The sequence below is a fragment of the Vitis vinifera genome, chromosome 7 (genome assembly GCF_030704535.1).
Source record: "Vitis vinifera cultivar Pinot Noir 40024 chromosome 7, ASM3070453v1".
Taxonomy (NCBI): domain Eukaryota; kingdom Viridiplantae; phylum Streptophyta; class Magnoliopsida; order Vitales; family Vitaceae; genus Vitis; species Vitis vinifera.
This window is the reverse complement of record NC_081811.1, coordinates 30,358,214-30,370,724: the sequence shown is the minus strand read 5'-3', so window position 1 is coordinate 30,370,724 and position 12,511 is coordinate 30,358,214. Positions and strand designations below refer to the sequence as shown.

General features: G+C 31.8%; 1 protein-coding gene across 1 annotated transcript; it reads right to left on the bottom strand.

Annotated features, from left to right (window-relative positions):
• Positions 1 to 2,841: 2,841 nt before the first annotated feature.
• LOC100259492 (ammonium transporter 3 member 1) lies at positions 2,842 to 5,317 on the bottom strand. The gene is made up of 3 exons (XM_002272467.4): positions 4,488 to 5,317; positions 3,594 to 3,879; positions 2,842 to 3,517 (listed from the first exon to the last, which is right to left on the bottom strand). The coding sequence occupies exons 1-3, from the start codon at positions 5,136 to 5,138 to the stop codon at positions 2,997 to 2,999; spliced, it is 1,458 nt and encodes a 485-aa protein (XP_002272503.1). The 5' UTR covers positions 5,139 to 5,317; the 3' UTR covers positions 2,842 to 2,996.
• Positions 5,318 to 12,511: the final 7,194 nt, after the last annotated feature.

Below are 12,511 nucleotides of genomic sequence, written 5' to 3'. Positions count from 1 at the left end.
ATTATCCTATGAATTATCGCTCCTAAAAAATTAGTGGACAGTATGGAAAAGGATTTTTATAAAAGTTGGTAAATCAAAATACTATAAAAGAAAAAATACATATTAAGAAAAACCATTTTCCCATTTTTGATTTTACAAAAAAGTAAAATATAATTAAAATTATTAAGAAATCGGTATATTTTTAAATTATTTATTTTTTATATAAAATAGTTAAATAAGTCAAAAATAAAAATTAAATATTATATAAAATATTTTATTAATTTTAAATCTATTTTTTATTTTCTTTTATTTTTTCTTTCTTTATATTTTTCCCCTCCATCTTCTTTCCTTGCATTTTCCTTCAAACTTCCTATAAACCAAATATAACCTTATAAACTTATTGGCAAGACAAACACTCCTACTAATAAATGCATTTTATTATATTTAATTTGCTAAATTAATTAAAAGGGATAAAAATATCTAAATCTATCTCCCTGTTTTGGAAAATAACCTAATTTTTACATAAATGATGCTTAATATATATTGATTATTTACATATGATTTTTAATAGAAAATGTTATTTTTGTTTAAAAAAAAATTGAAGTTCAGGGTTAGATTTACAAAATAAGGATGATTTTATTCATTTTAATCAAATAACCCATAAATAAAATATTAAGAAAATTAAGCAATAAATAAATAATTTTGTAATTACAAGTGATATTTGGTTTATTAAATATAAGAGAAGATAGAATAAGCAATATTATAACAAAAGATAGTATTTTTTTTTTAATATTTACTCTAAATCATAAATTTATTTATTTCAATTTTTATAATATTAGTATTTTTTTTAAAAAATATATCATTATTATAAAAATGAATTTTTAATTCACAAAAACAAAAAAAATAGAAAAAATGGTATATAATACTAAGATGTGGTACTATTTAATCTATATATAGGATAGATAATGCTTTTATATACTTATTACTTAACAGCATAATTTAACTTTTTTATTCATAAATTTTTCATATTTTAATTATAAATATTATTAATTATTAAAAAAAATTATTTCATATAAATAATTTTTAAATAATATTAAAAGTATGTTTGACAATAATTCTAAGAAGTTTTTTTAGTCTTTTTAATACTTGAAAATTTTTATTTTTCAAGTATTAAAAATTGTAGAAATACTTCTCAAAATCACTGTCAAATAGACTTTTAAAGTGCATTTGTAAGTGATTTTGAAAAACATTTTTAGTTTTTTTTTTCAAATATTAAAAATACTAAAAACATTTTTTAAAATCATTATCAAATACACCCTAAATAAGATAAAGCTTTTATTTTGTAATAGCAAATATTATGATATGATATATTTTTCATTTAAAAATTATTAAACACTAAAATTTAATATATATTTTTATTCCACCATGAAAATCATATTGCATACTCATTAAATATAATATCCTAAAATATCTATTTCATATATCATATTCCATAAATATTATTTAAAAAATAAATAATTTCTTAAATAATAATAAATATTTGCATTTTAAGTGATTTTTGTATTTTTATTTTTGGGATAAAAAGGGAAAAGAATTACATTAATTTATAGTAAATCTATTAAACATTATGAAATCTAATTATATATTTTTTATTTACATTTTTTGGAATTAAATAAAGGATTTAAGAGTCATTTACCCTTATAGGGAGTTTTGCACATTCCCTTTAAATTCGAACATATTAAACTCCAAGTTCCTTAAATACTAACACTCTATTTCGTTCCTTCAAAATCTTTTTGAATTGCTTCCATTGTGGGTAATGTGTTTGGGTTCAAAGCTCTGCGCGCTCTACGTCTAGAGGATCTGCGAATCCCCCTGCTTATTCTAAAACTTTCCAAGGCCCGCCTCATGGCATCCAAGTTGAGAGAGATAAATTGAACAAGTATGGTCGTCCCCTATTGGGATGTACTATTAAACCTAAATTGGGGTTATCCGCTAAGAACTATGGTAGAGCAGTTTATGAATGTCTCCGCGGTGGACTTGATTTTACTAAAGATGATGAGAACGTGAACTCCCAACCATTTATGCGTTGGATAGACCGTTTCTTATTTTGTGCCGAAGCCATTTTTAAATCACAGGCTGAAACAGGTGAAATCAAAGGGCATTACTTGAATGCTACTGCAGGTACATGCGAAGAAATGATCAAAAGGGCTGTATTTGCCAGAGAATTGGGAGTTCCTATCGTAATGCATGACTACTTAACAGGGGGATTCACCGCAAATACTAGCTTGGCTCATTATTGCCGAGATAATGGCCTACTTCTTCACATCCATCGTGCAATGCATGCAGTTATTGATAGACAGAAGAAATTTAATAATTTTTAAATAATATTAGAGATAAAGAGGGGTGGAGGGATCAATGTAAGTTGAGGTAAATCTATTAAACATTATGAAATCTAATTATATATTTTTTATTTACATTTTTTGGAATTAAATAAAGGATTTAATAGTCATTTACCCTTATAGGGAGTTTTGCACATTCCCTTTAAATTCGAACATATTAAACTCCAAGTTCCTTAAATGCTAACACTCTATTTCGTTCCTTCAAAATCTTTTTGAACTGATAAAGTGTTGGTATTTAATAATTTTTAAATAATATTAGAGATAAAGAGGGGTGGAGGGATCAATGTAAGTTGAGGGGGTGTTAGGTGGAGAGGATAAAATGTATTAAACCCTTAAATAAATGATAATTTTATAATTAATATATATATTTTTTATAAATAAAATTAATTTTTTAGAAAATATTATATGCAAATCTGAGCCGATGGTGCCTAAATTGATACTTTCTTAAAACATGATGTGAAAAAAAAAAAAAAAAAAAAGACTTTTTTACGCAAATAAGTAAGACAATTACAAATGCGAAGGAGAATATTCATCCCACCCAAATAAATCTATAATCACCTGTAGCTACAAATAACCCACACTATTACATCATTAGGTTTTTTTTCCAAGCTCTGAAGTCTAAACCGCGTCAGTGGCTCCACTGTAAGGCCTCTGGTGCTGAGTATCATCAGAATAAAACCCATGCTTCGAGGAATCATACTTCTCTCCGTCTCCCCAAAGGGCGTACGCTTCCTCCCCGTGCACGGCGTCGTCGCCGATCAGCAGCTCCTCCTCCGGCATCCTCAGCGGAACCACTAACTTCACCACTATACATATTATGGAAGTCATCACTACGTTCCACGCGATGATGAAGGCGCCGCCGGCGATCTGCTTGAGGATCTGAATGCCGCCGGAGCCGCCGTAGACAGCGCCGCGGGAATTGGTGACGGGGAGGAAGAGGCTGCAGAGCTCAGGCTCGGCGAAGAATCCTGTGAGGATGCCGCCGAGGTAGCCGGCGATAGCGTGGGTGTGGAGGACTCCGAGAGTGTCGTCGACGTGCTGGAGGAGAGTGGAGCGCTTGTGGAGGATCATCATGGTGAACCATGGAACGCTGCCGGAGAGGATCCCCATTAATATGGCCGCCCATCCTTGAACGAGTCCTGTAAATATGAATGATTTATTTATTTATTTGTTCATTTTTTTTTTCTCCAAAGAAGAAAATGGAGAAAGAGAAACCTGCAGCAGGGGTGATGCAGACAAGGCCGGTGATCATGCCCTGAACAGCACCAATGACAGAAGGCTTCTTGAAGAAGATAACATCAAGCCAGGTCCAGACGAGGAGGCTGGTGGCGGCACAGATGTTGGTGTTGAGAACTGCCATGGAGGAGTCGGTGTTAGCTGCGTAAGGGTCTCCTCCGTTGAACCCTGCCCATCCCAACCACAGCAGCCCCGCCCCAGCAAGCATCAGCAGCACATTGTTTGGTGGAAACCTCTCCCTGTCCCTTTTGGATCTTGGCCCCACCTGTATACATCACACCATCTCCCCCATCACCTTCACAGACCTATCATATACCACTACCAGGTGAAATGAAATTTTTCCTTTTATTTTCAAAATAAAGCCTTTTTCAAAATAAAAAATAAAAAAATCTAATGATGCGTATCATCAAGACTCAAGAGTAAGTGATCAAAGGTACGTACCATGATCACGACCAATAATGGATGTGGAAAAGACTATTAATGTGATGTAATATGATCGTGAAGTTCTAAGACAATGACACTACCGCATTTTGGGCTATCTCAGATAACATTATTCTTGCTTTATCCTATTAGGGAAAGATTTTCAATCATGAAGATTGCAATCTACAAAGAAGAAAAAAGCAGACTACGAGAAAATTTTCTTGGAAACAAAATGATTTTCTTAGAAAATTAACACTGAGCAAAAGAATATAAACAGTTTCTCCTTTCTTTAATATTTTTTTTTTTCTCTTTAATCTCTTCGTTTTCTTTCCCTCATAATTCATGATTCCTTAGAAACAAAAAAAATAGCATGCATGAATGAATCATCTTAAAAATTAAAATTTATGAAAATAGTTACGTCTAATGATCGGACCGGGAGGGAAGAAAACAGACCCAGTAAGCAGCAGTGAAGCCAGCAATCCCAGATGAGACATGAATGACATAACCACCAGAGTAGTCCATGACACCCCAATGAAACAAGAAGCCACCACCCCACAAGCTGAAAGCCCCAACAGTGTAGGAAAATGTCAGCCACAGCGGCACAAACACCATCCACGCCCTTATATTCATCCTCCCCAGCACCGCCCCCGCCAACAGAATCACCGCCACCGCCGCGAACACGCCCTGGAACCATACCATCGACGCCATCGGATAAAATGGCGTGATCATCGCTGTTTCCACCGTGCCATTCTTATAGTGATGCGTTGTCGCCGGCAGCGCCGCTTGCTTTAGCAGGAACTTTTGCCCCAGCGCCGCCCCAGCCTTGCCCCAGAAGGGGAGGAGCTGGTCGCCGAAGGACATCCTATAGGCCCAGCTCACCCAGCAGAGGATCACCGCGGCGAAGCCGTAGAAAGTCATGAAGGCCGAGTTCACCGCCCACTTCTTCTTCACCAACCCACCGTACAGTATCATCAGCCCCGGAATGCCCTGCAAGCCCACAAGGGTGGCCGATATCATCTGCCATGCGTTGTCGCCCTTGTTCAACCAGTCCGGCACTGATGCCGACGTATTGCCCTGATAGGCGATCGGCACCGTAGTTGCCATAATTCACCAACCTAGATTTTCCTCAAAAAAAAAAAGAAAAAAAGAAAAATTATAATTCCTACAAACACTTCCTGCTTGATGTTTAGCTTTTATTGATGGAAGAAGAAACGGTAGAAGGTGTAGATTTGGGAGGGGCGTTGTGGTTTTGTTGTTAAAGAGAGACAACTGTAGGTGGGTTGGAATCTGTGTGAATCTTCTCCAGAATTAGAATCTCATCGTTGTATGGAATTTTCTTACGCGTTTCTGTTTGATTGGGAATGCAATCAGATCTTGATAACCCATTGTGTGTAATACTAATACAAGGAAAGAATGCAAATTTATGATTTTTAATTATAGAATATTATTTATTATTATAAAAAATTAAAATTTCCATTTTTTATTGTTTTCAATTTTTTGTTTTAAATTTTGCAATTGAATGGATGCAACAAATTGAATGCTAAAAAAAATACAAGGTAATAGTTTGATTTAAAGATATATATATATATTAAAATTCAGTTTTTTTTTCTTAAAACATTTTTTTTTCTTTCCCTTCACACTTTACCATGTTCTTAGGCTATTTATAGAAAAAAAAGAAAAAATAAAAAAAATATTTAAATTCAATAAATTATTTTTATATATTATTTTAAATTCATTTTTACTGTTTTATATAATGATTAAACAGTTTAACAATATATAAATTTTTAACTCATTTTAATTATATTTGATTTTGGGTAATATTTTACATACTACAAACAAAAAATGATAAAACAGTTTCTAGATGTATTTCCCATTAAACCTACATTCTTTTTGGTTTTAGAAATAATAATAAAAATCAAAATCCATTTAAAATTACCACAATACCCTGTCTCTTTTCCAATGTTTGGTTTTTGTTTTTGTTCCCTTAAATTTTTCTAACTTTTTAATAATAATTATAATAATAGTTATTATTATTACTGGATTTGAAGTGGACTAGGTGCTTATAATATAGAAGAGAAAAATAAAAAAACAAGTGGTATTTATTTAACTCAAAAGAAGCCTATATAAAGCTCCCCTTAATGAACGAGGGTAAATTATATTTACGTTTGGGAGGAAAAAAATAACTCTATAAATTAGTAAAAAAAAAAATCCATAAAATCATTGAATGTAAAAGAGTTAAATCGAAAGAATTAAAGTAAGGGGATGTGTAGTAAAACTTAATACTTGTTATTTAATAACTTAAATTGATTTTAATTTAAATTATATTTTAATTGCTGACTTAAAATTTATTATTTAATTTATACTTTAAGTATTAAAGTTGTTTGATCAAATTAACTTAAAACTAATTCTAAACATCAAATTTACATACTCATCTTCATAAATTATAACTAGGGCAAAGACGGTAAGGTGGAAGTCGTGGAATAACAAAAAAGGATATTGTGGGAGTAATTAAGGTAAATGAGGTAAAAAGGTAAAATGATAATGTTGATTTAAGAATAAATTAACTATTTTTACTTATTACTTAAAATTATTTTTTTATTTTAAGTCATTCCATTAATGACTTAAAATTTATTTATAAAATATTCATATTTAAAATAATGTAGATATATGAAATTATCATAAAAAATATTTATCATAAAAAAAAAAAAGAGTTATGGATGTGAAATCATAATTTTAAAATATATTGTTACTAATGTGGGAAAATAAGATAAGAACAAGTTTAACTACTTTTACTTAATAAAAATAAATATGAGTTAGAATTCAATGAGATAAATAAGTTAATGATTTAAAATAAATTTTAAGTTAATTTTACCAAATAAACTTAATACTTAAAAGTAAAAAATAAGTAATAAGTTTAAGAACAATTTAACTTAAAGTCAATTTAAATCATTAAATAATAAATATTAAGTTTTACCAAATACCTACCAAATCCAACCAATTTAAGCTAATTATTTAGTTTTTAAAAAATTTATTTTTTCAATTTGATTAAAAAAAACAAAAATTATTGGTTTATCTTCAAGCAAAAAATCTTTAAATGTCATAATTGAATGGAAATAAGTTACAAATTTTATTTTAGTTTTTTTTTTCTCTCAAGCTAATATTAACTCATTTCTCATCTTTTCTTTCTCACATTTTTTTTATTACAAAAATTGCAACATATTTTTTAGGTTATGAAGTTTATGTTAGATTATCATATTTTTTACTAGTATATACAAACCCATATTTAGTGTTTTGTATTGCAATTTTTCACCAAAATATATGAGCAATTTTTGCTAAACCAAATTGAATTGATGCTAAATCAAATCGGTTGATTCAATAACTAAAATAGTTCTAATGAGTTTCAATTTAATCAAAACTAACCAATTTATTTACTATTGATCTAAATAAAAGGATGCCACCTCAAATAACTCATAAGGCCTTTTCAAATGGTTTTTTTTCTCCTTCCCATGAACCAAAATCCCTTATATGTGTTTCTTTGACTCAAAGATATAGTCGAAGCTAAATTTACTGTTTTAAAAGTACAATTTTAGTAATAAGAAGATTTTATTGGGTTATTTCGACAAATAGGTCAAAATACTCAGCAAATTGCAAAAATGACTCTTTTAATAATTTTATGGATAACCGATTAAAATGGACAAAATTCCCTTAAAATTGCAAATGCAACCTCCTACTTTTAATAGCCTAAAAAATGACTCATTTCAAACAAAAATACCTTTATAGCTATCCTTCAGCCATTTCAGCCCATTTTCCTTCAAATTCTAATTTTCTATATGTGTCATTTCCTTAACTCTCAAACTCATTTGTTCCATGCATTACCCTACAAGAAAGAAATTGTAGAGGACATTTCCATTCATTCTAAGAGAAAAGAAAGCCAACACTTGAGTGAGAAGCCAACGTGAGAGAAAACACATAGTAAGTTTCATTGTTTCCTTATTAGATTTCAATTCTTTGAACTATGAATATGAACTTTCATGCATGAAGTGAGAAGAAACCCTAAGTGCCCTATTTCAGTTCCCTTTATTTTTTAAAATCAAACCCTATTTTTCATATTATTAATATTGTGGGTTGATTCAATTTATAATAATGGTGGAAGAAGAAAATTTGTTGATGAAGAATACCAAACCAAAGAGGTATAAAATCCTAACAAAAAAAAAGTAGTGAGAGAAAACGATGCTCTAAAACCTCGTCATCATCATCATAAATAAGAGCAAATCAACTGAATTAGTAAACATTAATTTTCTATTTGAAATTTTGGGTTTGAAATATTTTTTATGAATTTATTTGTCATGAATTGATAATGTAATTGAAAAAAAAAACTTCTATGGAATTGAAGTTGCAATTTTCTTTGTAAGGTCATAGTCCAAGGTATGAAGTAATATATGAATGATTAGAAAAAAACTAAACTTAACTATTATCAAGTTCACTATCAATATGTTTTAAGTTGCTTTGGTTTTGTTTGAATTTTTTTAATGTATTTATTTATTATGAATTGATAATGTAATTGGATAGAATTTTTATAGAATTATTTTAACTAATTATTTAGAATTTTGATTTAAATGTGTTAAATACTTAATGTTTTAATGATATCTTTATTTTTTAAAATATTTTTTATTTTCTCAATCTTTCACTATAGTTCTTGATATTTAAGCCAATAAAACTTAAAAAATGAAATTGAAGTCAAGGATTAAAATATCGCGATGTTTTGATGATTGTAGACATAAAAAAAATTAGTGGATTAAATTACTACTAATTTGGTATTCAAAATGAATAAATAAATAATAATAATAATAGATATCCTCTTATGCATAAATTTCCTTAATCTACAACTATAAAAATGATAATAATAATAATAATAAGAATATTATTATTATTATTATTATTATTATTATCTTATTGGTAAAACCTCCCCGGGAAAAGAAAAATTCCTAAAATCAAGGAACTAAATTCTCTATCTTCACCTATAAATAGAGGTGTCTTCTTTCAAGAAGGGGGGAGGGGGTAGAAAGGAAAATCTTAGGGATAAAATCCAAAGGCGACTTTATACGAGAAAAGAAGTTTCACAACAAAAGAAAAAACTTCATCAAATCTCCCTACAAGTTCAATAAACGCTAAAAGAATTGCTACACGCATTCTTCGCCATTGAACAAGTTTATTCGAGAATATGCCACTTGTGGACTTCAATTGATCTTCGAAATCAAGAAAACGTCATCGTAGTTCTTTAAGTTGTGGTCAAAGCGAAAGAATCGGAGGAAAATATTCTTTTATAAAAAATATCATATTTGAGATTGTACTCACAATAATTTTTTTTTTAATTCCAATAAATATTTTGTTCGTATTATTTTCCTTTTTTTTCTGCTAATTTTGTAGAACCATTTACGAAATTTGTGCATACAAATTTCTGGCACGCCCGATGGGACATCTCTGCCTCTCATCTCTTTTAATTAAAATATTGATCTCTACTATATTGATGATGCCCAAAATAACTCAAGTGGTGCATGCCAACAAGGGCAATGACAAGATCATCATTGCGCAATCGACACACGACATCGCTACGGGCCGCATGACTCGTAGCAAAGCAAAATCAATATCTTCACTCTCAACAAAACAAACAAGTGAGTTTACTTGTTTGCTAAAACTGGTAAGAAAGCATGATGAGCACCAACCACTCATCACCTTGGTCTATCTAAGGGCAAAGAGTCATAGTCCTCATAAAAAAGGAAAACTCCCTTCAACACTAAAGTACTTTGGGGATAAATCTCTTTGTTCTACTACTGATGCCAACTCCAGCACCCACTCACACTCTAGATCGCCAATTGGAATGTCAAGGGAGGAAAACTACTCCAATCGTTCTGACTCTTTTACTTTTCCATTTTTTATGACTATGCCGGTAATGGCAACCGACACTATATCCGTAGAAGAACAATTAGCAAAGATGGCTCGCGTCATTGCCAAACTCATCAAGACGGTCGAGGAAAAAGATATGCAAATAGCCTTCTTCATAAACAAGGTTGAGGCACAAGTACAAAATACAGGTAAGTCAAGACAAAGACTCAACCACCTTCCAAATGTTGCATCTCCTCTCGATGATGCACCACATGCGTATAGGATAGTGCAAGTCGAGAGACAAACAACGAAATCTGCCTCAGTGGTATCATTATTTATCCAACAACTTTAGGACATGATAACTAATACCATTAGAGCGCAATACGGTGGACTCTCACAGAGTACGCTCATGTACTCTAAACCTTACACTAAGAGGATTGATAAGCTACGTATGCCTGTGGGTTATCAACCTCCAAAGTTTCAATTATTTGACGGGAAGGAAAATCCAAAGCAACATGTTGCCCATTTCATTGAAACTTGTAATAATGTAGGTATAGATGGTGACTTATTAGTTAAACAATTCGTCTGTTCTCTCCGAGGGAATGCTTTCAATTGGTAAATTAACCTTGCACCTGAGTGTATCAATAGTTGGGACCAAATGGAACGTGAATTCCTCAACCATTTCTATAGCACCCAATGAATTTTAAACATGATGGAACTTACTAACACTAAGCAATAGAAAGACGAGTTAGTTGTAAACTATATCAACCGTTAGCTTTCCTTAAGCCTTGACTGCAAAGATAGATTATTTGAGGTATCAACCGTGGAAATGTGCATACAAGGAATGCATTGGGGTCTCCTATGCATTGCCTAAGGGATACAACCCCATACCTTTGAAGAATTAACTACTTGAGCACATGACATGGAGCTCAGCATAGCCAACCATGGTTCTAAGAAGGTCCTTATTATTGATCAGCAAAAAGAGAGACATAATGAGAAAAAGAGTGACAAGACCTCGAAGAAATCCATCAAAGAGTCAATGACGATAAACACGACTCCCATCAAAATCTCAGCAAAAGATAAAAAGAAGGAAGTAAAAGAGGCTGGACCAACCTAGGAAAATGTGAGGCGTTGGTTCACTTTGAAGAAATTAGATAAGAAAAAATATCATTTTTCTTGACTCTGATGTGCCTAACATGTTGGAAGACTTGCTCCAAAAAAAGGTTATTGTGTTACTTGAGTATAAGCGTCCAAAAGAAATGAGTCGTGTTAATGATCCAAACTACTGTCATTACCATCAAATAGCCAGTCATCTTATGGAGAAATGTTTCATTTTAAAAGATCTCATAATGAAACTTGCAAAGCAATGAATAATTCATATGAATCTAGATGAAGTAGTAGAGTCAAATCATGATACGGTCACATTTGGTTCATTTGATCTTGTTCCATTACATGTTCCACTTAAGAAACTGGGGGCATGTGCCAGTACTATTCAATGCGAGTCATCGAAACCAAAGCAAACACAAGTGTCATGTCGAGATAGTCTTCTTCGTCTTTGCTCTGATAATAAATCAATGTCATATGACGAAGAAGGTTGGACATTTGTGACACGAAAAAGGCTTTGCAAAAACAAATGTCTCATTCATACTCTAACCTTCCTAAGAGGAGACGACATGAGTGGAATACTCGTCAACATTTGAAAAAGAAAGAAAGAAAAAATCCTGAAAGAAAACAAGTGATTAATTATACAAATAGAGGACCTTTTGGTCCAGAAACTCATCACCCTTATCACCATAGGAGAATACTTCACCCTAGGGTTCTTTGATAAAATGGTGACAATATCAACTCATATGGTCTCTTGTAATGAGACTTCAAAAGAAGAGGGGTTAAGTGAAGATGAGGAAAACATTCTTGGTGTTGAGTCAAGAAAAACTAAGGAAGAAGAGGGGATAGTAGCAAGCCTACAACACCTACCCTTACTGTTTACTAGCCACGAAATGTCACAACTTCCTAATGAGATGTGAAATGCTTTGATTCAAGTACTTAAGAATCCAACACTTTATGCCACTAAAATAAAGAGGACAAAAAGACTTGGGGATGAAAGCCACAGTTGTGCCAAATGTTGTGCAACCATCACCTTTATCGACGAAGACCTTTAGTTAGGGTCAAAACCACATAATCAACCCCTATTTGTTACTAAGTACGTATGGAAAGAAAATATCACTCGCATCTTAATTGATAGAGGGTCTACAATAAATATCATGCCTAAAGCAAGAATGAAACGACTCGGGATTGCTACGAATGAACTAACTCAAAGTCGCCTAATGATCCAAGGCTTTAATCAAGGGAGACAACGAGCTATTGGTATGATTCACCTAGAGCTTGTTATAGGTGAGTTGAGTTCGAACACATTGTTTCATGTAATCGATGCAAAAACATCTTACAATGTATTACTCGAGCGACCATGGCTTCATGAGAATGAGGAAGTCCTTCCTGTGATCATTCTCTCCACTAGGAAGGCTAAACTTAATGGAAAAGTTGAGTAGTGTAGGTCAACATTAGCAGGAAAAATCTCACAACCAGTGATGACTCGA